The sequence below is a fragment of the Aptenodytes patagonicus genome, chromosome 17, assembly GCF_965638725.1.
Source record: "Aptenodytes patagonicus chromosome 17, bAptPat1.pri.cur, whole genome shotgun sequence".
NCBI lineage: Eukaryota > Metazoa > Chordata > Aves > Sphenisciformes > Spheniscidae > Aptenodytes > Aptenodytes patagonicus.
Genome location: NC_134965.1, coordinates 9,815,261 through 9,843,133, shown reverse-complemented (window position 1 = coordinate 9,843,133; position 27,873 = coordinate 9,815,261). Strand labels below are relative to the sequence as shown.

Here is a 27,873-nt window from a genome sequence, read left to right as displayed (position 1 = left end):
AGACGCGGAGCTGCACAGTGAACTCTACCAACAAGCAAAACTTAAAAACCCCGGGGTGGTTTTCTGGCCGCTGGGAATGTCGTGACCGTTCTACCGCTGTAGGCACTGCTACGTAACGGTGCTGACAAAACCCTTCATCCATGGGAAACGATTTAACGAGAATTAGGGGGGTTTATTTCATGGGTTTCTCGTTATTGTTGCTGCTTGAAAAACACCTTAAAGTCGTGTAATTCCTCACAAAACAAAGTATGTGCTTCCCTCGCTGCTCTGGTTTAGGGAAAGGCACTCGGGTATGGTACGACGGTGCCAGGCGTCAGCACTGTCTCCTGGTCCATTTGGGGTTCCCTCTTGTACTACATCGCAGGCTTCGGGGGCTACGGATCATCCTTTTGCTCTGCCCGACGGGATCCTCGCCCGTGACCACAGTCTCTACGTGCTGCAGTGATTCAAGTGCACACCAGGCGACTGCTCCGGACCGGCAGGTGTCAGAAAAGAGGATAATCTGACTATTTTCAAGCTAAATGTAACATATTTCTTGAAGAACCAAATTTTGCTGCCTCCAATTCGCACACGGTATAGGAGATTAAAACAGAAACATGGACCAGCAGTTTTAGTACTTGAAAATTTTATTTTCTCAAATGAGCACCAACACATATTGTAAATATGACAAACAATACGCCTCCCTCTAATACTGAAGAACTATATACAATGTACAAATACATGAAAAGGTGAAAACCAATTATTTGAAAACAATTGCATTTATTACTGAAGCAAATGACCTGAAAGAATATGCCAAAAAATAAAATTAAAATAAGATCGAAGAAATAAAAGTATACACAATTTGTAAACACAAGAGCATCAATAGACAGGCTGGTATCGGAAATATTGTCCTTTAGTTTTGTCAGCAGGGAAAGCATTCCCATTTCCTTATGAAAAACAAAACAAAGGAGACATACAGTTCGTAACTATGAGAATAGCTTATTTGTGGTTGTACCTTACACAATGCCATTCTGCTTGCATTTAAATATGTTCATTTTTTTTCTGAATTCAAGATGATTTTGTTCCCCCTCTTCTGCTTATTCTTTTTAAACAGGATTCTGCAGAATCTATGTCTAACGTCATTGTTTCTGAGCATTTAATTTCTGAGGCCTCTCACCTGGTGAGAAGAGCTCCTTCCCACCGAGCTGAGCTCTGGTTCTCGCCAATCTGTTTCCCCAACCGGGTGTTTGGGTGTCACCTCTTCATCCAAGAACTGGTTCACACGGAAGCACGATGCTCCTCCCCAAACAAGGAAGTGCAGCGAAACGCATGATTGACACACTCTCACGTACCAGTCAGAAAAACGCATACAGAGAAAATTCTCACTTGATCATCACAAGAACAACAGATTTCATTCGCAGGGGTTTTTTTCCTGTGGATTTTTAAATCGTGTGCACCAAGAACAGAGAATTAAAGAGCGTGCAACAGTTATTCAGCACTGAAAACAGCTCCTTGCTCAGCAAAACACAGTCCAGCGGTTTGTGCTGTTGGTCCACTTCGGGATAAACAAGAGACCCAATGAATTAAGAATGAAGAAGGGGTAGAAGGGGGGCGGTTAAAGACACAAAGGAAAACAAAAGAAAATTAACTTTACTGCCAGAGAGGTAAACTTTTACTCTAATTTGTCATGTAGCAGCCTGGTTTAAAAACCAAACAAACCAACAACAAACAACAACAACAAAACAACCAAAAGAAAACCAGGATCCATGTCCAAAGACTGATGTTTTAGTTTAAAAACAATGACTCATTAGAAATCCTATACTCCTCCACCCCTGCTGCCCCCAAGCAACTGGAAACAGCGATTCAGAGGTTGCAGCTTATATTCAATCCTGATTTCTAAGTCTCGGTATCTACTTCACTCCAGCCAATACTGGTGCAAGAGAAAAATTTCAGGCCCGGATGCTACAAACCAGATCTCCTCAGGAAAGTCGTGCCCAGACAGAGCCCCACCGGCTTTTGTGGGACTCACCGTGGGAGCGTGAGCTGACACGGGGCTCAGGCTGCCGGACGGGACCTCCGGCACGGAGTGAAGGTGTTTCAGCATGTAACTCCAGACACCGGAGCGCTGCCCGAGTGCCTGGAGCTACCTCCCGTCCCACACACCAGTACCTGCCCGGACCGCGGGATGCTGTCCGTAACCCGGCCACCGCCTGCGCCGGAGATGAATTCTGCCGGATGGAAGCAGGAGTGACTCCCCTCTCCCGCCACGTCCAGAGGAAAAATGGATCGACTTAAGAGGACAACGTATATTATGATTTTTGTTTCCCTTTAAACATATTTTCCAACAAATACAGAAGGATCGGTATCATTTATAAACAACAAAAAAGTGCTCTCAGGGAGGGGCTCTGAGAAAACAGCACCAAATATATTATTTTTTTAAAAAAATTAAATATTATTTACAAAAGTATATTTCACAAGATAATGGTTCTTTTCTGCTTTGTATATATTATCATCTGAATATTTATTACAGGGATCAGGATTTCACACCAGATAATCCACCAGAGCAAAACACTTTAAAACTTACTCAAGTCTGAGCTTTGGGGTAGACGGCGGTGATGTAAACTCAAGGGTGCACGCAGCTTGCCAGAGACGAGGCTGCCACATAAAAAGAGCAAAACTCGCTGCTGTTCGTCTTTTCTCGAGGATGTCACCCCCGGAAAGCAGCACCACGGGCACTCGGTGCTCTGCGTTCAGGCACTGCCTGCCCAAGGAGGCAGTTTCCGTGGGCCACACCTCCAGCTCAGAAACAACGTCCCACCTTGCTCACCCCAGTCGCTAACGAACTGGCTACAGTCCACTCACACGACCAGAGGGATGCAGAGAATGAGGTTCTTTGGTTATGCTCTGAATATATCACTCTACGAGCCATCAGTGTAGCCTGCGCCGATTGTGGTAGCCACTAGCATACAGATCTGATCATCCTGTCTGGTCACCGGCTCCCAATACTGTCATGTGTCTTAATACAGCAAGTCACAGATGAGTTAGCAGCAGACTAAGAAGTACTTCATATTTAATGGACACATAGCAGAGAACAAACGGCAATGAGCCTCGCAAGCCCGTTTTTCCTCATCTCCCTATACAGTGTATTAAAGTCACTCTATAGGTCATTCTCTGGGTGTTGGGGACGTTTACAGGCACACATACTTTCTTCCTATCAGGGCTTGAGGCCAGATTCTCAGCAAGTGTGACTCTGTGGATGCTGATGGGACAAAACCAATTAAAACCAGATTAAGATCTTGCCGTATTCAAGCTGAGAGTGGTTGCCATTAAAAGCGTAACCCCTGTGAACAGTTAAAACCAGCCCGATCTGATGGATCATCATCCTTTCTTGTCCCAAATATATGGATAAAAACATTTACATCTGGTAGCTCTCTGTAGTAACTGTTCTTATTTCTCAGAGCAGTCCTCTAGACAGGCTTACCTTTTATATCTTTTTTTTTATAGGCAATCACTCTAAATACCAACATAAAACCGTAAGCCCGTGTGCTCTTTTTCTCAACCTCATATTAGTGATCTGGGGTTATCCCTTACTTCTCCCAGTTCCAACCAGACCCCTTTAAAGGCTACGTATCTGGGGAGACCTGAAGAGCTCTTCAAAGAATGCAAATTACTTCCCACTAGTCGAAACCCAATAAATTGTCATGGATCACCAACCAAAGGACAGGAAAATGGGACCAGGTCGGTGCCAAAGTCAACAAGATAGCAGGTACTGCAGAATTTTTGATTTCCGCTAGATTTTTACCACTGAAGGGAATGTGGATGATGGAAGCAGAGATGATCAGAAACGAAAGCTGAAGCAACTGTCACACAGCCACAGCAGAAAGCCACTTCCTAACAGGCTAGCCACAAACCGAGCCAACTCCATCCATTGCAGGAGCCGCGGCCAGCCTCCATCTCACTTCTCTCTCCAAGGTTGTAAAGAATAGTGGTTCAAGAGAAAAAACAGCCTTTGCTTAGATGAGCCATCAGGTCGGGGTTTCAGCCCAAGGACCCAACACTTAAGTTCCACCCTGACCCATAAGTAGCATCTCTGCTCACATCCCCTTCATTTAACAGCAAATTGCTTTCTCACCACCAGCCCTCCGTCCTGATCCCCACAGCTAACTGAGAGTCTCCTGGGGGTGGGGGCAAGCGACAACGGATTACAGCTCCAAAGCTTCAGTTTCATAAGGAGTTACAAACCCCTGCACAATACTCCTTCCTTCTGGATTAACAAAGATTTCCCCCAATGGATTAACCTACTTGAAAGAATTCCACAAACGAAAAGAAAATTCACTCAGAGAGATAAAACTAATTTGGTTAAATAGTCTTGAGTTATGCACCAGATACTGGCTGGACTGTTGCAGAGCAAACTTCACATTGTCATTTATGTCTAACGCAGCTCCCCTCTCACACACGACGCCCCTTCCCCACCAACCACCTCGGGAAGGTCCACACTAATTAAAATGAAAAAATTAAAATGGAAAGGACTTGTCCCTTGCAGTTATGATGCCCACATCTACCCCACCCCTTTAAACTCCAAGGCATAGACAATTTCAGGGGTAGGGGGAAGTTGTTTAATTTCTTTTTTCTTTCCCATTCCCCCTGTGCCTGCAACAGGCTTCTGGGAGTGGGAAAAGGGGGGAAGGTTTTGGGGAGGATACCTCATGGCTTGAAATATCCACCTGTGCAATACTGCTACAACCGCCAGGCTCCTCTGCTCCCTCCTCTCCCCACTCTCACACCATTTCTCCGCCAGGCTCCAAGAGCGGAGCTGATGGCTGGGATTTAAGAAAAAGATTCTGTAACAGCATTTTCCTACTCGCGCTTGTGAAGGACCGGTAAAAGACCCCCAAGGACGCTCAGTGGAGGCCGGGAAATCAAGGGGTACCCTGCATTACTAAGTTTGTCCCCATCCCCCTCTACGTTATTTCCTCTTTCTTGCCTAGCACGTGCCTTTTTTTTTTCCCCCTTGTCATATCTTCTAAGCTGCAGCTCCGGCCCCCTTGTGCCTTAAGTGGTTTTCTCCTCCTCTCTGAAGGGCTCAAGAGTCAGGATTTGGTTTCTCCAGCTGTGAGGACACTCCCCACAGCTGTGCTCTGTTGGGACGTTTGGCCTACCTACCCTGAAACAGCGAGAAAAAGGAGAGGCAGGGAATCTCTCCAGCCTTCAGGTCCTCCCCCCCAAACAAGAAGTTCATAAATGGCAAACAAAACACAGAATTGCGATTAGCTTGCGGGGGGAACTGGTGCTCAGCCAGCTTAGACTGAAGCTCCACCGATGGAGCAGCGGTTTTACGATTCGGAGAGAACGCAGCCGTGAGGTATTTTTCTGTCCATTTAGACAAGTAGACAGTTTCAAGCCTTGGTTAACCAGGACTTAAAGGAGAAGTACAGTTTCAACTTCTGATGACTTCCCTTCGGGCCCACTCCCCACCCCCTATCACCTTCTCCTGCCCAAAACTCAGGTCTTCCTCCCGCACTGAGACCTTCTGATAAAATGCCACCACAGAGCCAACTTCAGTTTGTACTTAAACATTCGTCAACATGGAATGGCTGTCGGGCATTCGGTGCATTCTCTTAGCCAACGCCAGAACAGAGAGAGAAGCAGCCAGGGTCAACTCACAAACAGATACAAAGCAAAGAGACAGAGAGACAGAAATTTAGAGGCCAGTCACCAATAAGGATGGAGAAGGGTGTGAAGATGCTCCCAAACTGCAGAGCCTCTAAATGCATGGAACCAAGCGTTCAGTCACTCTCTCACTCTTGGATATAATGTTCGGTTGGATGGCATTCTCTCACACGCTGGTAGGGCTGGGCTCTTCCCATTCAATCCCAGCCATTATCCTTGATCATGTGAGCTAGTTCAATGATGTATTTGCCTTCTTTATACTTCTGGCTGCTTTCAAAAGCGTGTTCCTAAAAAAAAAAAGGAGAAAGAATGCGATCAAGACGATATCTGAAGGTAAAGTCGCAGTTGCAGATCAGATCCGGGAACGCTGGTACGAGTCTTAGCCTTGCCTACAGAGTAAACCAGTCAAACTGCAGGTCCTCCTGTTGGCTTTCAGGAAAATTACATTGGAAGAATCTTAAATCCTGCTTCTAGCTGTCTTTACAGGCTGGGAAAAAAGAACAATCGGCACCATGTAAACGTGCAGCTTTCTGTAGGCCAACGGCAACTGCTCCTTGAACTACGCTTTAGGAATCATCGGTGATAAAATCCACCTCTCTCTAGGGTGGTCTGAGAATTTATTAATGTTTGTTAAAGAATGCAGAGGTCCTCTGATGAAACATGCTGTAAAAGCACTGCCATCGGGAACGAGATGGATTATGGTAAACTTCATGTGGAAATGGAGTGAACGGACACCGAGGGACGAGAAGGACCCACTCTACACAGCCGCGTGCTTGCAGCTACAGAAACACACAGTGCTTCAACACTGCAGAACTGAAGAAGTAAGGACATCTGTGGGATCCCTAACCAGGAGGGACTCCCGTTACCGAGGCTGCATCCTCAAAAGCGGTGCAGCTCTGCTCGGGCGTGCTGTTTGCATGCATGTAATGCATCTGAAATGCTGTAATTCTATTGCTGGAGAGGCTTGGGCTTACTGCTATGTTTACGGAATTTTGTATTTTGTTTTTACAATAAACTCAATTTATGTACTTAGTGTCCTTCTCCATTTGTGAGATCCATGCTGTGTTTCTGCATGAATTCCTACCGCATCAATTTTTGATGCTTTACTTTTATAGCCTTTCAACTGATTTATTAAAGAATATTTCTGTCCAGAGGCCACAGATACAGTATATGTTTTGTTTAGACATTGGTCAAAATGTTTTGACAAACAAGTACACTGCGTGCCTCCTGAAGCAGAAATTAGGACGTAGCATAAGCCTTTATTTGAAGGTAATTGAATTTATGAAGAGCAAGAGGCAGCAAACAGATAAACTCATGTTCAATAGCATTTCCAGTGGGAAGGACACAGGATTAACAACATATGGATCATTCTATTATTCTGACATCGTCTGGGAAAAAAGACAATATGAACCACAAGACTGATTGAAGTTATCCTCATTTATGTTAAGTATCGCTAAGGGACACCCACCAAAATCAGGCCCACAGTGTAAATTCTCAGTGAAAAATACATCAGCCACAAAGAGCTCCTGCTCTGAATGGATGCAACAAACACAAGACAGGAGGGAAAATGGAAACGCAGGAAGGAAAAAAGACCAGAACCCGCATTTCTGGTTCCCAAGTTAACGGTCTTTCCACCACACCACATTACCATACACATGCCTTCAGAAAGGGCTGGAACAAAGATGTCCACAGGAAAAAGAAACGATACCAGTACTCACGTATTTCCAACCCAGTGTGGTTTTGCAGTTTTCACAGTAAATATCTGCAACCGCATGTAATCCTGTTAATAACACCCGCTCCTCTGCAGGGCCACAACCCACATTAACTCTGGGGGAAAAGGAGAGATGCTCCCTATTAGTATGTCTTTCCACAGCAAGATGCTACAATGAAGCTGACAGCAATTTTACTGCAGTATTTGAAAACGTAAGCAGGAGGTTCAGGATACCGAGTACCACGGCTGGGCCCGAAACAACGATCTCTTGCAGTTCCCGAACAGAATGAAAAGGTAAAACAGAATTTTTATTCAACTAAAAATTCTATAAAGCTTTGAACAGAAGATTAATAGCATTCTAGTAAACTGCACTAATTATGCGTTTGAGAAAGATTTTCATTTTCAAATTGATAAAATAGTACTCTTACTTTCCCAAATGGAAATTTGAAAAATGTATCTGAAATCAGCAGTTCTTCTGAAAGACATCCCAGCAGTGATCTCACCAAAACTATTTTCAGTTATTGGGAAAATTATACTTAATTTTTATGCTAGGTCTAAAAAGTAAGTTCGTATTTAGGTATCATTTATTCTCTACATTTACAAAACTTTGACTCCGGTCTAACTACATTCTCTGAGAAGAGAATGACTCATCTGTTAGCTCTTATTTCTCAATCTCAATGACGAAAAAACCACCTTTTCCTAGCTGCTTATCTGAAACCTCAACATAAAATCAAATATGAATCAGTGTTATTTCCTGCCTCTTTCTCCAACCATCTTCAGCAAGCTCCCAACTCTTAGGCAGAGGTTTTCTAAAGGAAGACTATCCTTTTGTTTTCTTCTTCGTGAGGGTTTTCTTAAATCTGTCCTAAGAGATGCAGAGGTGACGAAGTTATATATATACGAAGTTATACTCACACTGAATTGAAGAGGTATGCTCGTCCTTGGCTTCCTTGAAAGGACTGAAAGGCAAGAAAACAAAATTCAGTTGGCTGGTCGATAGAAATAAGGCGAAACCAGGACCTGCCCTCAGCATTAACGGTAGTTACAGCAACTGTCAGCCAGGGCCTGAGAAACGCACATCGTTACAGTCTTCGAGATGGAAAGAGCACAAAGTGAAATGTCAGGAGGAGATGAGCACTGATGAACAGAGGTCTTGTCCTGCCGACGGGAAGGGAGCAGCTGCCTCCAGTTCTAATGCCTGCCCGTTCCACACGGCGTACCGGCAGCCCACTGGGCACTTCACCTGGTATCACCAGCATTCCCAGTGCCGTACAAGCCCAACGTACTTTTCAAGAGTTAAGCTGTTTTCCCTCTCATATCCCAGCAATGTCTACCCTCACCCTTTCAGTTCTGTTTATGAATTTCACACTACTGCCTCAACCTTACTTAATGCAGCCTTGCTGCCAAATACTGATTTGAGTCTCTTTTCTAAAAACAAGGTGCTCACGGAGGCTTCCCGTTCCACTGCCACAGTTTTGAAACACCGCTGTTGCACTTGACGGGACGTGAATTCCCCTTAGGAAGACTGCACAGATGGGTGCTGAACCAAACTGAGAAATTAGGACCTGTCTGTGCAAGGTGCTGTGCACACAAATACAACCTCTAGTCTAGTGATTTTACAAAAGACCTTAACCTTGCTGAGGTGTCTGCAAGCCTTTATATTCCCACCGATGCCAGGGAGATCTTCAGGACTGGATCTAAACATAGGACGAGATACAACTGGATAGAGATGAACGTGGACAAGAGAGAACCACACAGCAGCAAAACCACACCAGATAATCACCAGTTGTGGCACATCCTCCCTGCCCCATGTTTCCTTGGGATCTTACAGCACGTGTTTCGAAGGCAATGCCAGCCCAGCAGGACACTCCAGGTAGCCGGGACACTTCCAAGAGCCAGCAGGCTCCATTTGTGTCAAGTCTGTAACATTACCCTGTGACGGTGCCTCGCTTACAAGAGCTGGCTCACACGTAGCAAGTGCTACCTGCATTTTTAATGTACTTTGACAAGCACACACTGAATTAAACATATGGTGCTTATGAGCAAGAGCACAGTTGCTCTCTGCACACAAGTAACCTTATGAGATACCTAAGGGAATGTATGCACTGAGGGGCAAGGAGCTGGGAAAGTCAAAGAGCAGCTTTTCTGGACCATTTAATCCTTTACCTTGCACCTTACCAGGAACCTTGGAATATTTACTGGTTTTGTTAAAACCTCAGCTTCTACAGATGAGCAGTGATTTCAGACTAAATACCCTTAAAAGTGGGGAGACAGAGCTTTGAGAGAAGAGAGACATTCAAGGTTTAACATCCTTGGCCCACTAACACTGGTCATTTGTTAAGTGACCCGACTCTGGGGCAGCACAAACGTGCTCTCCCTGTGTCACATAAAGCAATCTCCGGGAGGTCCCTGCCCTTCCCAGGTTGTCCCCTTCCATCAGTCCAGCCCTAGGGATGCACCCCTACGCCTGCCCAACTGCTGCCTCACAGAAAAGCCAAGTCAAAGCTACGCCCGACAACCAGCAAGCCTGTGGATGGATCTGGACCGCGTTTCTTACACCCACACACATCTGCACTAATCAACTGCCTCCTGCCTCCTCCGCACTGGGGAGGCTGCTGCATGTTTCCAGCTAACGGTCCTACTTCCCAGAGCTGGGGTACCAACGCATTAGCTCCAGCGAGTATTTCTCGGGTGCTGCCTGGGTTAACGGCAAGCAGCTCTGTAACAGCCTCTAAGATGTTCTCTCCATCGTGAGTCCTGTTCACATGAAAGGCAGAGCCGGAAAATTCACTCACCAGCAAGAGAGAACAAAACATTAAAGGCGTGATTTAAAACTGCCCTGACAAAAGAACAAGTACAGCCTGTCATGGTGTTTAGCCTGGTGCCCTTCTTGGTGTCAAGGTATTCTCCAGAAGTGGCAAAGCCCCACTGGAAGATCCCCAGTTGCAAGAACGTACGCAAAAGGCTCCTTAACCACAGAGCAGAAGCACCTCTGTGGGCAAACACAATGCCATGGGGCATGCAGGCAGGGAGCCACATCCAGCAACGAAAGCTGCCTGTGAGGTCTGGATGGCAGCGAGGACTCTGGCAGCTATAAAGCCACTGCCTGGCAAAAGAATTGAGACAGTCCTGGAGGAATTAACTGTTCTTCAGAGGAATCTGAAGCCCAATATTAGTTGCCACCCAGGGCACAGAAGAGCCACTCTGGATTCAGAGAGGATGCCTGAGGCACTTGGATATCTCTTTCACTCAGACAAAAGCAGTGCCCTGAGGAATGCCGCTTTTCTTGGGCAAGAATTAAATAGGACACATAGCTCAAGCATGTTTGTATAATTGCATTTATTAGAGAAGCTTCTTTTAATCCTTCTGCAGCACTCAAGTTCTTTATTATTATCAGCTGGCTGATACCCCACATGCCAACTAGGTCTAGCCTGACTGCTATAAAACACACACTGCATTGTTTCAGCATCCTGTGTGGTAAAGTAGGAACCGACACAAAGCTGATGCCCCCACAGGCCAAAAAGAAGAGTCCAAGCCAGACCCAGGCAATGCTCTACCTTGCTACAGCAAACAGCAGGGGCATTGGCTGTCCACGCTGCAGAAGAGGGATACCAGCCTGGAAGGATGGACTGTGGACGGGGTACAGGGATGAAACAGAAGGTCCCACAGCAACATGTGGGCCATCAAAACAAAATGAAAGCAGATGAAGCTTGCTAACCATCCAGCCCTTCCCAGTAAATACTTTTCCATAAACACCAAAGTGTCTAAGCTTGCCAATAACAGCAACCATGGGAGCAAAGTTTTTATTGGTACAGAAATAGGATTTTCCGTTACTGCTCTACAAAGGCCTGTCTTTAATAAACAACAAAACCAAACCCATCGGCTTTGTGTTCGGGGCTCATTGGACACTATTCCAGCCCACTCCCAGGGGACAGCAGCATCCTTTCAGAGGTGCCCTTCCTTCCAGCTCAAGCCAGTGCTTTAGGGTATCTAAGGCAGTCACTGCAAAAAAAAAAAAAAAAAAAAAATCACATTAATTATCTCCTGCCCAAGCAGAACTTTTCAACATACCACTGCTTAGCTTTCAGTGCTGCTGCCTGTCTTAATATTCACCCTCCAGCTAGCTAAGGATTTGGCAAATCGTATAAAAAGAAGTGAGAAAGGTCTGGCAACTACCTCAAGTTCACCAGTGCATTTGCTCTCTGCAAGACTAAGCTGACTTCATCTTTATAAAGGTAGCACAGGCAGGTTTTATCTGGGTGTTGTAACCTCAACCTTTTCTGGAGATGTTCCTTCCCTTCTGGCACTCCAGAAAAATTGGCACATACTGTAATGGGCACTATGAAATCAGAAAGAAACACATCTATTTATACACAAACAGATGTTCTTTTCTTTCTTCGTTTTTTATTTTACTTAAGAAACAAAGAGATTTCCACAACATGCTTGATTTTCCCTGAACAGTGACAGCCAGCAGTAAGACCTACTTTCTATGCTATGCATTTTCTCTATGTAGATTTTCTTGATCCACGTTCCAAGGTGTATCTCACACACATGCTTATAAATCCAGACTTCTTATTCTCTAAAACAACAGCTCCTGGCATCACTTTCCAGTTGAAAGAAATGGAAAGGATTTTTTTGCTGTTGTTTCCCACTGAAAGCCCAATCACATATTTTTCTCTGCACTGCTAACGCTCAATGTCTGGCTGGAAACACATCTGTATATGCCAGCAACAAAGCTCTCCCTCCCCATCCTGCCTGAGCCCTCTAAAAAACAATACAGGCTTCTGAGATGTGCAATACACAACACCTTTCTCCTGCTGACTACTCACGTTCAAAAACCTTCCCCGCTCCTTGGTGCTCCACTCAGCATGGAGGCATCTAAAAGCTTGCAGGGCCTAAGGAGTGCTGATTTGAGTACCCAGGTGGGAAGCCACAAGCCTGGAGTCAGCTATTTGGCTGCAGATCCTCGCCTGCCAAGCTGTCTCTCGTTACAGCAGAAGCTCCATGTTAAGATGCCTTTGGCAGCTGCTCTGGTTTAAGAAGTTCCTACCACCCAATTTACAGACAGTCATTATGGCCCCCTCAGCTGTGCTGATTCTAAATTAGATCTGTGAAATCATTATTTTTAAGAACAAATACTTAGTGGGGGGTTGATGGGTTTGAGGGAAATAGTTTTTTCTCCTTGTACCATATCATAGATCCAGTTCAAAGGGCAATCACACAAACTACTTAATAATCACAGTATGGGGGCAGACACAAGTCATTCAGAGTGGGAAGTTCTCAAACTAAATTTGCTGGTGAAGAACCACAGTGCAGAACTGCAGCTCTAGTGAGAGACAGTCTGCAGGATAGGGAGTTTGGGTTTCACAGACGCTGTTAAACCAGATCTGCCGCAGAAGGAAGTGTAACACGCAGCCAGCATCTAAGAAGTGCCAGCTCCTCTGTGGCAGACACGTTCTGTTCGCTAGAGATGGACTCAGGCTGCAAGACTCAAAGCTGAATCCTTATATATTCAACGCCCATGACCTTGGGAGCTGTCAGTTTGGTTTAGTCCATTTGTTAGATTCTGGCCTCAATCTGAAGTGCCGAATCTACCATTCTGTTTGCTCTGAGCAAGATGCATGACTCTTTTGGAGCCTTCTTCAGTGGAGCAACAGCACGCAGACAACCACAGACGCAGAGAAGGGCTACGCCCCTCCATCACTCCAGCCTGTTTCACGTTCCACCTGCTTTCCCACCGCCATCAGACCTTCGCACTTGCACATTCCCGTTACTGGTGACCACTGGAGACACAGAAGGAAATTTTTACATTCAATAAGTACAGCTAGGGAAAGGCATGAATTCTGAATGTGCTCCAAACACGCCTACACACCATACCCCTTTTCCCTAGCACCTACAGCTTCTCATTCACTGCGCAGCCCACTCAGCAGTTCCACACACTGAACAGACGATGGGATTAATACCCCAAGCCTTTGTGATGGCATTTGACAACAGGCTAAACACAAAAAGACCTGGCTGGAATCATCTGGAAAAATAGGAAGCAGTTGCCAGGACTAAATGGCTATATACTGATGCTTCTTCTCTGTAGGCTGCAGCAGAGAAAATCCCCGCTTACCTATATCCAGCTGGCAGCCTTTTAAGAAACCAATAAAACAAAAACGAAAAGGCAACTGGTCCCGAAGAGGTACAAGGGGAAAAAGGAACAGAGTGTGCCCCTCCACGCTACGCTCTTGAAAGCTACAAATAATTCTCACTGCAGGGATGCACACAGGAACGGAGGGCCCGAAGCCACCGCCAGAGATCAATGGCAGTCGGCACGTCCTAGGCAATGAGAAATGGTAGCATCAGGAGAAGCCAAATGACCACAGCCATTTGGACTCTTCAAAAAAGGTCATGTTTTCTGTGCTTGTGGTATCCCCACTGGGACAGAGCAATTCAGTGAGTAAGAGAAACAGTATTACGAACTCCCGGGTTTAAGAGGCACTGAAGTGTGTGGGAGAAAAATTCATCCAACGATCTATTCCGAGATAGCTCTGTTACCGCTTATTTCCCACCTACATGTACAACTTTTGTTTTCAAGTTACTACAGTCATTTGCACAACACTGACTGTAAGATTTATCTATTCTTGCTGCTGATTCAACCCTTAAACATGTAAGGATGAGATGTTCTCATAAAATACAATCTGAATAGGGAGAGGAGACCTTTAAGTATGACCAAAGCGTGATGTCATTCCAACTGGAGTGCACACAAGTTTGTGTATAAAGATATGCTCCAAGACACAGGTGCTCCTCACACTCCTCCTGCTCCCTCTAGCACTTAATCCCAATTCCTATCAGCTGCTATCCCAACTAACAACCAACACCACACAGAAAGCTCTGCCTTAATGGCACCTTTCAAACTCTATTAATTATGGCAATAATGATTTGATTAAAAAGATAGGTCCCGCAATGTGTTTAGAGGAACCACTATGCCTGGTAACAGCACTAGGTGCATGATGCCTCTAAGAGGAGGTTACTTGTGAGTCACTGCACAGCGGAAAGAAAGTTGGGAGAATTTAACTACGAAAATACCTGCTGCAGATTTCTGGGGGCTGCACTAGACGGTGTGAGCCATCTACTTGCATCATATTCAAGTATTTCCCAAGGGAGCATGAGTTCAATTACTTGGTTCCTGTATCCGCACAGACTACAGAGACCTCCTCAGGGTTCATTAATTCCACCTTGTTCTTCCTCACAGAAGGGGCAGTCAATGATCAGATTAAACTGAGATTCAAATTTGCTCCGATTATGCGAGATGCAGACCCATGTCAAGGGAACCAGTTACATTACTCCACCTCATACACAGATGTGACCTTACCCTGTTCAAACTGTGTTCCTGAGTTTTAATTGAGTTTTAACATGGGTCCTTAATGCTATTTAAAGCCCAAAGTCGATATGGAATTAGTGGACCAAACTCATCTCTGAATTAATTCAATTAATTCAGCACAGCCTTATTCCCCAGCAGTTTACGTTGCTGTGTGATTACACATTGAATAACTATGAGTCTGCCATGTTTCACCCTAGGAACAGCTACATCCAAGCAGTTTTACACCGTGCTTATGTCTCAGGTTATGTAGTCTGTGAGAAGGAAGGTGCACAGACTGGAAAGATGTTACTACGTATTATTTTTTATTCTGATGGGAGGTGTTATTACAATTTTTTATTCTGCCTCCTGGCAGCAGCAGGTGTTCATTCAACCCCCTTGTTCCCTCCACACCCAACACAAGCAGGGCCAGATGTGTTTCTGATAAGAGCCTTTTGTCCTAACAGGAATCAACTCAGCACTTTCACCGCACAGGATATGTGGGGAGAACTGCAGCCTGACAGTGCAAAAGGTCTCAAACACGCACCCGCAAAAATACCAGCAGGCTATCCTGCTGGCACTGCCTCCGCCTCCCGTGAAATAAATTCTCTCTGCTGCTTGGAAAAGGCTGCATGATGACGCTGTCAGGGAAAAGGTCAATTTAATGGAGCAAATTATCAGTGACTGAAGAACCTCATGCTTCTGCTATATCCCACTTTTGGGGGGGAAGCATCGATTCCTGCTTTGTACGCGAGAGGAGAACCTCACCCCTTGCAACTGTTTCACGCTGCAGAAGCAACGCTGCGTGAGCTGGGTCTACGTTCTCTACCCTCTGTGCCACAACCAGAAGAGACTGAAGGGCAGACTTTCCAAAGAGGTTGAAAGAAGTTAGCTGTCACCGCCAGCTGAAGCCATCTTCAGACCTACAAGAGCCCTTTCGCATGCACGCAGCTTTCACATCACAGACTCTCTGCTGTGCTCTGAAATCCAAGTGTTCCAGTGCAACATGCCAGCCTCTCCCCTCCTGATCCTTAAAATACTCATCCTGGCTCAAACTTCAGGCAAATTTAAGTAGTAGGTGAATTCTTTTTTTTTTTTTTTAAAAAAGAACTTAAAACAGATTTTTTTTTTTTTTTTTAAGTGAGATTCTCTCATCTTTTCATGTTTCTAGGAGTTGAAACTAAGAAAAACCAGTACCGTTCACAAGACTCCCAAAAATGCTAAGGAAAAAGTATCTTGAACCACAAGATGATATTTGGTGCACGCTCTGCAGCGTTATCTCTGTAACATCAACGCTGCTCAGGAAGATGGAAAACAAGCAGGACCGTACAGATGCCTGATCCCATCAGAAGTGAGCCATGAAACGCTGCTCTGTCCTGTTCATCAGAGCGGTTCTCGAACACACGTCAGCACAACACGAAGGTGTCACCAATGCTCCGATGGGGCTGTGTTGCTCCCAGGCAGATAGGCTGTACAAGCTGATTTAAATGGGTCAGGATCCAGGAGCAAATTCCCAGTTATTAATTCATGTGTCAGTATGACTGTCCATTATCACCAGAGGGGAGAGCAAGAGAGTTCTTTCAAAGGGAAATTTTATACTGCAGTTGCAGAGGAGAGATCTCTTTGGAGGCTCTGCAATTAATGAAGATCAGTATTTAGGGAAATACAAATTGCCTAAAATTGAGGTTTTTGTTTTTCCTCAAGAGCAAAGATTTCTAACACAATTTAAGCCACCACTCTGCTAAGCTAAAGCCTGAGCAAAGCTTTGTAAAGCATGTCAAAATTCAGAAAGTATTTGCAAACTGCTCTGTCCCCTTCTCCCTCCAACATGCCTGGCAGGCTCCCCTCTAGGCTCTGACTCAGTGCAAATGCAACACTTAAGTCTCATCATGTTATCATGGGTCCTGCGCTATTCAGCCTCCTTATTAAAGCCCTGGGCTCCTGGACTCTGCTCTTACTTATTTTTAAATGTGGTTCTAGCCCACAGACTTCAAAGCAAAATTTCAAAATGTGAATGCTAAAGGCACAAACAACTGAAGGCAAATAAAAACCCCACCAAATTTATTACTTCTATAAAACTTCACAATATTGTGATTTTGATGGTCTCTGGTTGCTGCTGTGCTTCAAAACTTGACTTTAAGATGAAAAAGAATGGAAATACTGTGGGAAACAAAGCAGATGCAGTATCAGAGTAATTGCTTTTAAAAGTAAATACTGCAGGAGACAGAGCCCCCTCTTCACTGCAGCCCAAGCAGGAGGGGATAGATGTGTGTGACTAAGAGCCCTGCAGCCCCGTGAGAGCAGGGAGCACGGGCACTGCATCAGGGAGCGACCTCTCCCTTCCTCTCCCATTCGGCTTCCCTCCGCCGAAGGAAAATCCATTCCTGCATTAACACAGCACTGGGCGGACCCGAGGAAGAAGGGCAGCGCAGCTTCTGCAAGGATGGATGGCTGCCACGTGCCCTCACTTCAGATCAAGGATTCAAGATCTACCAGAGGCCTTGCAGATAGGAAGGGAATTGAGCATCAAGTTCTTTGAGGAGGTCCAGTTTTCTTCTTGTGGGGTACACACTTCATCCCCAGTCCTTCCCCTGCCTCTTGCTGCCAGGGAACAAAGTGCTGTATAATACAAATGTATAGCGCAGGTAAAACTCTCCTCTATCTCATGGGAAACCGATCTCTCTTTTTAGGGGGAGATAAGAGAGTTAAAAGAGACCTAGGCTTTTCTAAAGATCTCCACCAACTTCTGGAACTACATATGTATTGACACCAGACTGCTTAATCGGGCAAAAATAAGAGCAAGTGCATTGCCTAAGGAGCATTTATAAACCCACAGGAAGATAGAGTGGGGAGAAAGGGTAGGGACATGTCTTAGAGATCTGCTTCATTCCCCACATAAAGCACCCCAAACGATAAGCCAAGCCAGCCCACAGAAGCAGCACTGGATTAAAGAGAGGAAGCCACAAATTTATACGTGCACAGAAAGACCACAGGTTAATTCCTGCTTGACAAGTAAAGGACCACTTGCAACAGAAGGCCGACATTTACCCAACATTAAACCAAGGAAAACTACCAAGGCATGCCTGCTGGCAGAAGCGATGTTTATTCGTATGAAGTGCACCGAGCTCCTCCCAGGAGCACTGCCAGAAGACCTGCAGAAGAGCAGGCCATCTCCTACATGCAGTGCCTGAAAGGAGATGGTAAGCTCCACATTCACTGTATGACCTAGATGACAGGGGATGGGAGAAGGAAATGAAAATCTGCATCTTCCAGGTCTTCATGCTGGGCCTCGGGCCATACCGCTGGTTAACCCTGATCCTCCACCTCCATGGCCTCATTCCCAACAGACACCAGCATTCCCTGATCTGCAGGAAGTTCAAGGGAGTTGAGATCAGTTTGGCATCTCTAGCACTTAAGTCATCAGTGAGATCCATCGAACGTAAGCCTTTACATTTTGGTATGTAGAAGGACAATATGGCGAGAAGCACTTTGTTGCTTACTGTGAAAAACTACAGAAGATGAAAACAGAGCCCACTGGTGCCTTTCTGGATGCAGAGGGATGAAAAATGCATTTTATTCTGGTGAATCTGCAATTGCTACAGCAGCAGCTGTGGGGCTTTTCCCCCATTTTTGAGTGCTGCTGTCTTCCTGTAGGTTGATGCCAGCTCAAAGCATCCAACAATCAAGTCATTTTACAAAGGAGTAGCGGGGGGAGGGTAAAGCCCTTTCTTTCCACATTAATTATTGCTACTGCATGGGTTTTAGAGATAAGCAGAAGACAGAACTGGGATGGAAGATGGAAACTGCTAATGCAACAAGTTATTTAATTAGCAGCACAATAGCAACTGTCCATGTATCAGTGGAACACTGTATTCCACTAATACAGCTGCTAAGCTCACAATAGCACCAATGCTGACAATGAGAGCAGACTTGCTTTTCAGCAAAAGCAGATCTGTCCAGGGCAGCGGCTCTTCTCTGCCCCTGGATAAGATCCACTGCAGTGAGATGAAGCCACCATATGTACACCTTACTGCTGACAAGGTTCATCAAAAGTTATCTTTCTTTGTTCAATCTGTGGCCTAAATTCTGAATGTTCGTCTCCACTATAAAACAAGCATTGTGGTACCGAAATTCATTTTATTACTGTGGATGCGCCCTCCATGAAAACTGAACAAAAACGTGTGCACCAGAGGACAGGTCCCCCGACACCAAGGTCTCTCAGCCATGCCAGAGTGCAGGACAGGCCTAGCCTACAGATTTGAAGCATAAAAAGCGTATACCCATGCCTGCATTTCTCCCCAGCCTCCCCTCTCAGAGCTGGGCTAGAATCACAGTGTTCATACTTGAGATACTCCATAAGCAGCTAAGCTTAATCTGATTTTAACTCATCCCTTCCGTGGCAATCACTGCTGAGAGAGATCACTGGAAATCTTCAAATTCCAGGTTTCAGGCAAAGGCAGTCTCAGTTTCTACCTTTGTTACTGCTACTTATTCTGACAGTTGTGAGTTACACGCAAACACACTGAGTATTTTAAGACAGGGGACTCTGGGTGGAATTTCCTTGTGCGCTCAAGCTTCAATCCTTGCCCATTTCAGTTCTGCTGGCTGAGAAAAACCGTCAGGCCAAACACCTCCGACAGACGGACACTGAGGCCCCTTCTCCAGGAGAGGCCAGACTCCCAGAGAGATTTGCTTCTTGCTGGCAGACGTAACAGCTCCCCTAAAACAAATGTGAAGCCCTCTGATAGCATTTCCTGCTACTATAAAGTGAGACTGCAACAGAAAATATCACAAGAGACTCCTCCTGAGAAGCCAGGGTCTGCTCCCCAAGAGGCAGTAGGTGGAAAAGCCCCCCCGCGCGTGGCCCCCACACTTATGTGCATGTGACTAAATTACAGATTAAACCAGAGGTCTCAGAGTTGAGAGACTCATATCTGCGTTTTTCCTGGGCTCGTTCTTACAACTATAAATCAGGTTAAAAGTACACACCTGCATGGGAAGTTCATAGGGCAGTTCACCCCATCAGCAAGCCATCGAGCCTGCTGGCATTTCCTCCTCTTCCAACTGCAAGGTCCAACAACTGAAACACCCAGCGAACCCAGGAAGGCTCAGACCTGATCAATTCTGTGCTCCAGTTGTTCAGGATTTGCAGCAGTTGCAGCAAAAACCCTGATGATTCACTGTCCTTCATCCCTGGCAGTTCCCTGGATAATAAATGGGAACAATATTTCATTTATGCCCAGGTCATCAATTCTAAGGCAGAGGAAGCAGCAGACGAAAGGAGAGTTATGTCCATAAAGAAAGTGATGGATCAGAAAAATCCATTTTTACCCTGTCCCTCCTCACTGACAGGGAATTCTAAACAGTTTTGAATTATTATCTTTTTCCTTCCTTTTTGGAACAGAATGAAATATTTTAAAATCACATAGCAATTAATTGCTGTATAAACACAATTATGCAAGGAGGTACAAATTACCTTGGGCTTTTTCTATTAAACAACCACATCCTGATGAAATAAGAGGCCTGATCCTGACTGTCTTCAGATCCCATTACAGACAGTAGGAACTGAGGGAGCACAGTAACTTGTAGGGTAAGCCCCAGAGAAAGCAATTACACAGGACAAAGATCTAATTTAGGTAGCTGTACTATGGAATAGGTATTACAAATACTCATTACACAGCTCGGATTTCATATCCTGACTTTTTCCTGCAAAGGGCATTTCTGTTTGTTTATTCCCTCTCAAATAAAGGCTTAGACCTGATGAGAGGTACTCAAATGACGGCCTTCAAGACCCACTCCCCTCCTCCCTGCTGCCAGCAACAGCAAGGACAGCAAACACCAATCTGTCTATTAAAGGTGTCCTGGGGATGAGCGTGATTGCAAGAGTTCATCTCTGCCCAGTCAATGCTCAATCTCCTGGTCAAGATGCTGAAGGAAAACAACTTTGATGACACATTGTTCTACTGAGAACTGCAGTCCCCTCATAAATTTCATGGAAGCCAAGAACTACAAGATACCTTACCACAAGTTCACAGCAGTGAAACGGGAAGCTAAAAAACTCTTAAGGACTTCTCGCAGAACTGCTTTGCTGTTCATCACTTAAGCTTGAACTCTAACAATACTTGCAATAAGAGCAAGCTCTGAATAACACTTAAAAGTGACAATTCATTAGGGAACAAGAGCTGAAAAGCAGGATCCAAAAGCTACTGGGCAGCTTCTAGAAATGTGCATAAAATTGATAAACCTGGTGCATAAAGAGCTACCAGCAAGTAAATGAACAGAAGCTTACTATGCGGTGCTGAGCCAGTCAGACTAGTACAATTATGAAATGTGTACGCTGTAAAGATGTTACTGCTGAGTCTGAGGCTGGAACAATGAGACAAGTCCTGTTTCCATTCCTAAAAAGATGCTGAAACGCTAAAGATGTAGAAGAGAACCTCAAAAATTATACAGAACTGGAAAAAATAACATTGCACCATGACAAAGATGAATCTGTTCAGCCTATCAAAAAAGTGATCAAGAGTCACCTTGGTTACCGTATGCCACAACCTTTTATAGGGAGAAATAGTAGGTACTATAGATCTATTTCATTAGCAAAAGAAAGAAAATAACGGCCAATGAAGGGAAGCACAAGCCAAACAAATCTAAATTCAGTGTCTCAGATTTTTCACAGTAAGGATGATTAACCACTGGAAAAAATGACCAAGGGGAGCAGTGAATTTTCCCTCTTGAAGTCTTCAAATCAAGGCTAAATGCTTTTTCTGAAAGACAGGCTGCAATCATGATGAAATCTGCTGGCCCATGATCTATAGGAGGTCAGATATGATGATGTGAAAGCTCCTCCTGGCCTTAAGAGTTCATTATCATGAAGCTGGGAACTTAAATTCATATTTGGGAAGAAACAAGATCTACTTTTAAAGCAAGAAGAAACCCCATGTAATGGAAAATGGTAAGAACTTTACCCATGAAAGGGAATATTTGCCTCACCCCACAAAGTTTTTTCCTATGATGGAAATGCAGGATTTTCACTTGACTAATCTTGGACACTTACTAAATGCCTCTTTCTTTTTCCATTAGATTAAAGTTTTGAAACAACCACATTGTAATTTTAGGGTTATTCTTTTAGCTTGTGTGCATGCTCCCCCCATCCAGCAAATAACTTCATGTCTTCAAGGCAAACTGACATACAAACACCGGCTGGTTCAGGAGAAGCGAAGCACTGCCTTCCCCACATACTAAGAAAGAAAGAAGAAAAAAAAAAAACCAAACCCAAAAGCCCAACAATTGCTGCTTACTTCACCTATACATGGTGCATCAAATGCTTTGAAATAGCTGAATTCATCTACAACTTATCTGAAAGCTGGCACCGAAGTTTCAAATCCTTTTAAGATCCCCCAGTTGCAACATGGAGCAAAGTTTGATGCTTCGATGCCATACAGCTCACTAAGAGGCTGTTGTACCAACAAGCTCAGGCTCCAGCAGTCTGCTAGCCAGGGAAGCAGCTAGGCCACAATGTTTGGGAGTGAGGTTTGCTTATAAACCTTGCAACTCCTGTCAAAGAAGACAGAGAAAAGAGCTTCTAAGCGTTCCCTAGCTAACAATCCAACCCCAACTGAGAAAGTCAGGCACACACAAGTTCTCTATTTTTTCTAAATTCTCTGTGCTGGAGGAGCTGCAGCATTTTGTGTTGAAGGCTTTCACATTCATTTTCAGTAAGGGTCCCTGTGCAGACATCAAAGGAAAACATTAAACTTCCCCTGCAAGCCTTAGGCTAACTTCAGAGGATACATCACTGCATAATGTTTAGCAGTTGGATCACAGTAATTAATGAAAAAAAAAAAGAAACTGCAGGATGCCCACAAGACATTCCTTACATATTTCCATAATCGGGGACATTTCTGCTGAATTACTGTTCACATAGCAAAAAAAAGTCAGCAACCAAGACAGTAACGTGGCTGTGTTTGGCCTGTATCCTTCTGCTTTTGTTCCCATCCTTTTTTACCGGACACCAGGTACATATGAATTCAAACAGAAAAGGCTGACAAAGAGTTTGAATAGCACAGAGTAGGTAGAAACCAGCATCACGTCTGCCACTTTGAGAAAGAGAAAAGATGTTATTTACACTGTTGAATGTCTATTATGTTAGCTGTTCCCCCAGGCCCCACTAGAAAATGATGCGGAAGGCACATTTCTCAAGAAAAGCCCCTCTGTCTCCTTCCTGGAGAGGTTTTGCCACCACTGATTATTGAATATATATTGTTCTTAAACATTCTAACAACCATGGGATGTTATGCCTGGGAAGGCTAAATGTAACAAGTATGTTTCACTTATTTTTTGGCAATTGGAAGGCATTGAAATATGCTTTTTAACTACAGTCGCCTGGCATGGTATATTTGTTTTTACAGTAAAGCCAAAGAGGATTAGGACACACTGTACTAATTCATAAGAGCAGACAGTACCTGCTCCAAAGCTTTATATTCCAAGCAGACTGGACAAAACAGCAGCATTTCAATTGTACAGGAAAGGAGGAACAAAGACATTAAGTAACTTACTCAAGGTCACACAGGATCTGTTGCAGGGCAAAGTTGAGTTCCCAAAGTCTCAGTCCACTTAGGCATTGGAAAAAGCAATGAAACAAGAGTACGTACTAAATTTGGCACAGATTTTTAAATGATGCATTGCTACAAGGGAACAAGAACCTCCACTCATGCTAACCCAGACACCAAAGGAATATATAAAGGAAAACTAGTTACTCACTCCACCCAATCTATCTGATCACCTTGTATTTCCTAAGTCAATAAGACCTTTCTTGGCCAGACAATCCAACCCACAATTTAGATCTTATTACAAATCAGACATACTAAACCGCTTTCCCCCTCCGGCTGCAGAAGATAAAAGGCCAAGTAGGCAGGTAACATTTTGGTAACTGGCTTCATGTAACAGCTTCGGATTTTCTTAAAAGCCTCGGCATCGATTATTTTCTTTAAATAGCAATGGCTTACTGAGAAACCTTCTACCCATTTTAATGCACAAGGTTTTCCTTAAGTAGAAAAGAAAGCAAAAACTGCCCTGCCAAGGCATATTTGTCGAAGAGTTTCGGATACCCGCTCCTGGCAAAACACTCTGAAGTCAGAGTAAGTTAACACTGGTGCTGAAGGGCTAAGAGGGGAAACTTGGAGATGAAGAGGAAATAAAGTATGGACTGACACAGAACAATACTGGGATTCAGCTCCAGCTTGCGTTTCAGCCAACGGCATGAGCCAATGCTGCAATTTGTATGTATCCAAAGGAGCTAAAAGCTCATGGCATGTAAAGCAGCACAGCTCTCATGCGGTCTCTGCGCAACTTGGGGCAAAAGGAATAGAGGAATTAATTTCATCAAGCCAAATCACCAACACCCTGCTGTTACATAAAAGCCTGTTTTCTGGGGAACGTTTCCAAAGATGGTGTCATTTGAGCTGTTTTGATTAAAGTGACATAGTCAGGTTCAAGATGGGATACACTGCAGACTGAGAAACACTCCGGTTTGACAAAATCTCCCACTCGCTTTTCAATCCTCATGGCGCTTGTTTCTTCCTTACGTTTGCCACATTTTCATATGGAAAACAAGCATGGCAATTGCACTGCCTAGTTCTCAGATGCTAATATAAGGCTGCGATGAAAGAACTGCAGAAGGCCTCAGGGAGATGTTTAAAACCTAACTCAAACAGATAAAAACATGACTATTTAAGTTTGCCTGGGAAAGTTTCTACACATAGTGGAAACCCCTTGAGGCAGGGACTGCCCTTCTGTTCTCAGTTTAATAGCCAGTTGTACAAATTATGATTGCACAATTACTTTTATAAGGTTTTCAATTATACAAAGAATGTATCTTATTAAGGTTTATAACTCTGAGAAATAAAACCTAAAATCCCAAACCCTTTGCATTCAAGGGTGGATGCTAGCGCTCCACCAGCAATGCAGTCCCAACACTATTACAAATTTACACCACAGTCTACAACGAACTTTTAGAACGAGCAGATACAAGCACCGCAGCACGCTGTAGTTAATAGTTCCACGATTCAATACACATAGCCTCATATTGTGCTTTCATACCTTCCCTCCCGTGTCTACATTTTAGCAGTCGGCATTCCTGGGCAGTTACTGCATGCCTCGACGGCTAGAAGCTCAAATTCCAAGCAGCCTGCAGCACTGGCATTGCACTGCTGGAAGCTACTTACCTGCAAAGCTGGCTGAATTGCACAGCGGACCAGAAGGAGCACGGATGTGGAACAAGGAGGGGAAGGAAGTGTCAAAGGTGAAACCACTGGGCATGCACAGCCTTGTGTTTTCCCTGGCTGGGGACCAGCCATGTCAAAAAAAAAAAAAAAAAAAAAAAAAAAGCAGAGCACAAATTCCAAACCACCATGAAAACAATAAGTAAAACAAGTCTCCTTCTTTATTCAGTAAAGCATATTGTGCTTCAACACAAAATCCAGCTGGTAACAACTCTCCCAATGAAAAGGCAGGGGAGTGACTACCCCATTTTACAGGTATCTCATCTGAGCACAGGAGCCTGAAGTCACACAGCTGGTCCGAGGGTTGAATGTATTTCACATCCAGACCTGGGCACAGACTGCTGCTGACGTTTACATTTCAAAACTTCTTTCTGCTGAAGAAATGTACAACCTCCTCCTCTTTAAAAGCTTGAGGCTTTGCAGTCCTCAAGGACAGCTCTGCTAAGAACCACCGCAATTGTACCAGAACAAGAGGAGCCCCCATGAGGCCCAGAATGACTCACAAGTGATAGCCTAATAGGAAGCCTGTCTATTCAGAAATTGCAAAAACTAAAATTGTAGCGGTCTGCAATCAGCATTATTCATACCAGAATACTTAAATTCAATTGTCTGGCATGGAGACAACATCACAGAGGTGCAGATCAAGCTGGCCCATGCAACAACCAAGAGAAAAAAGGAAGGAGACAGCCTCCAACGGAAAAAGACAGCTCTGAGCACCCTACACGGAGAATCCAAAACGACCTCCACAGCTGCTAAGATGTCAACCCGGTAAGGACAGACGCCCTTGGTGCAAGGTGACACATTCTAATCTTTTCTGTGCAAACAGGAAGGGGGAGAAGCACTACATGCTTTCTAACGGGCAGAACACCTGTCCCTTGTGATCCTGGCCTTTCTCTCAAGGCTGCTCCAAGAAGCTGAACTGGTTTAAGTTGCGCGCACGCACACACAGCTCACAGCGCAGTTTCCTCTCAGCTAATAATCTTATGGTGCGTCTGCTTTTTCTGAACACAAATTTTATAAGTTGAATAAACTTTATGGAACAGTTGATTGCCGAGGCAGCCAAAACCTGGAAACTTGATGCCTGACCACAGCCAGGCACTGCAGGCTCCAACAGACACTCTGAGAAAGTTCAGTTTTCACACTTCAGAAAGAGATCCTCTTACTGGCCTGATCCCTCTGCATCAAAGGCCCCTGACTTATTGGCTCTGAAAGCTTTTAACTCAGCTTATCCTCAAGACCCTTCCCCTTGTGATCAACAGATCAGAAGACAGGACAGAATCCTTCCACTCTCCCCAGCTCAGAGCACATCCTACCATCCACCCCTTGCTTTTTCACTGCAAAGTGTCTCGTTAGTAGACTGGCAAAAATACGAGGGTTTGAGCAACAACTCAGTCTTTGGAAAGCCATCTTACATTTCAGTAGAAGCATCAGAGAACCTTCCCTTAAGTAGGGGCTTTAGTGTTGTCACTTGGTACAGCTCAGAGTTTAACAGAGGGAACATCTCCAGACACTTTGCCTCCAAACCACGATCATACAACCACCCTTTGGCTACGATGACAAGCATGTACACGAACAAGAAGTATCGGGAAGGTAATTTACACAGTCCTGGCCACCAGTTGGTGCAGTTTTGCAGCTGGAAATGAGAGGGAGGAGGCGGTATCATGGGAAGAGACAGACCACCTGTAAGCACTCCAGAGGCCTGAATTTGGAAACCTGTCCCCTACAGCTATTTTCAAGATCACTGAAAACCAAAACCAGCAGCTCACAAATAGATCCTTTAGGCCGAGAGCCCATTTTCCAAGCAAAAACTGCGGTACCAGTTAAGGCCAGGCACTTCCACAGCAACTGACCTGCAGTGCGAGCAAACACACCCTTCCGCTCCCCGGGGAGGAGGCGTCCGCCCAGCACCTGCGGGTGAGGTCATGGACGTACCTTGGAAATGAGCTCATCGTGGTTGGCAAGATGAGCCCTGCAGTGAATGCAGCTGTAGGTCCTGTGGCACGAAGGCAGATATGCCTGGAAAGTCTTGGACCTTGTCATCTTCACCATTGGAGCCACTGAGCGCTGCGTGAACTCTGGGGTGGCCCAGGAGGCACTCCCGCAGGACGGGTCGCACGGGAAACACCGGAAGACACAGGTAAAGGCCGTGGTTTGGCAGGTGGCGGGTGTGGGGCAGGCTCCACACGCTGATGACCGCTTCAGAGGAAGAGATTCGGGCAGAGGGAATGGGGGACTTCACACAAACCTAAGTTCAAAAAAGAACAGACAGAACACTCAGCTCACAAAGGCGACAATGGTCTCCTAGGCCACAGGACGAGTTAGCCTTCGATCAAGGGAGCAGGGAAGAGTCGGGGCAGCCAGGAGACAGGTGTGCTGTCTGCAGATTAGATCAAGGAGGACAGAGTTTTATTCACAGCTCAGCCACTGACTTGCTGACTGCCCTTGCATCTTCCTGCTTCTGTTATCTACCATCTTCCTATCGCTCCAACGCTCGCAATCTCTATTCATTCTTCCAACACTTAATGGATTTGGAAGTGACTACAGAGCCACAAAGATGCTAAAAAGATTATTTTCATCAAGCCTAGTCTCCTAAATGCCTCTGGGGAACTGCACACGTTAAGGTCCAACTCTGCACCACCCCTTGGAGAAGTCGGGCTCTGTTAGCTAGAGAGAAAGTCGGAACCCAGAGACAGCCCTGCCGGCTGCTTGTCCTGCGTGACTCACTGATGCGACACCCCGGAAGCCCGTGGGAAAGCTGGGAGCTGGATGGGGGTTTCCTCAGCCACCAGGAAAGTACACCAGTCACCAAACCAGTTCTTCTCTCCATTCTGCCCTAGTTTCCACATGGGAAATGGAGGATTACTTCATCACACTCTCCTTTATAACTCCCTGCA

The 27,873-nt window shown here is 45.0% G+C and overlaps 1 protein-coding gene across 1 annotated transcript; it reads right to left on the bottom strand.

The window, feature by feature from the left end:
- Positions 1-608: 608 nt before the first annotated feature.
- Positions 609-27,105, bottom strand: YPEL2 (yippee like 2). The gene is made up of 4 exons (XM_076354243.1): positions 26,912-27,105; positions 8,276-8,319; positions 7,368-7,476; positions 609-5,936 (listed from the first exon to the last, which is right to left on the bottom strand). Exons 1-4 carry the CDS (start codon positions 27,026-27,028, stop codon positions 5,847-5,849), a joined length of 360 nt encoding a protein of 119 aa, XP_076210358.1. The 5' UTR covers positions 27,029-27,105; the 3' UTR covers positions 609-5,846.
- Between the last annotated feature and the right edge of the window lie 768 nt (positions 27,106-27,873).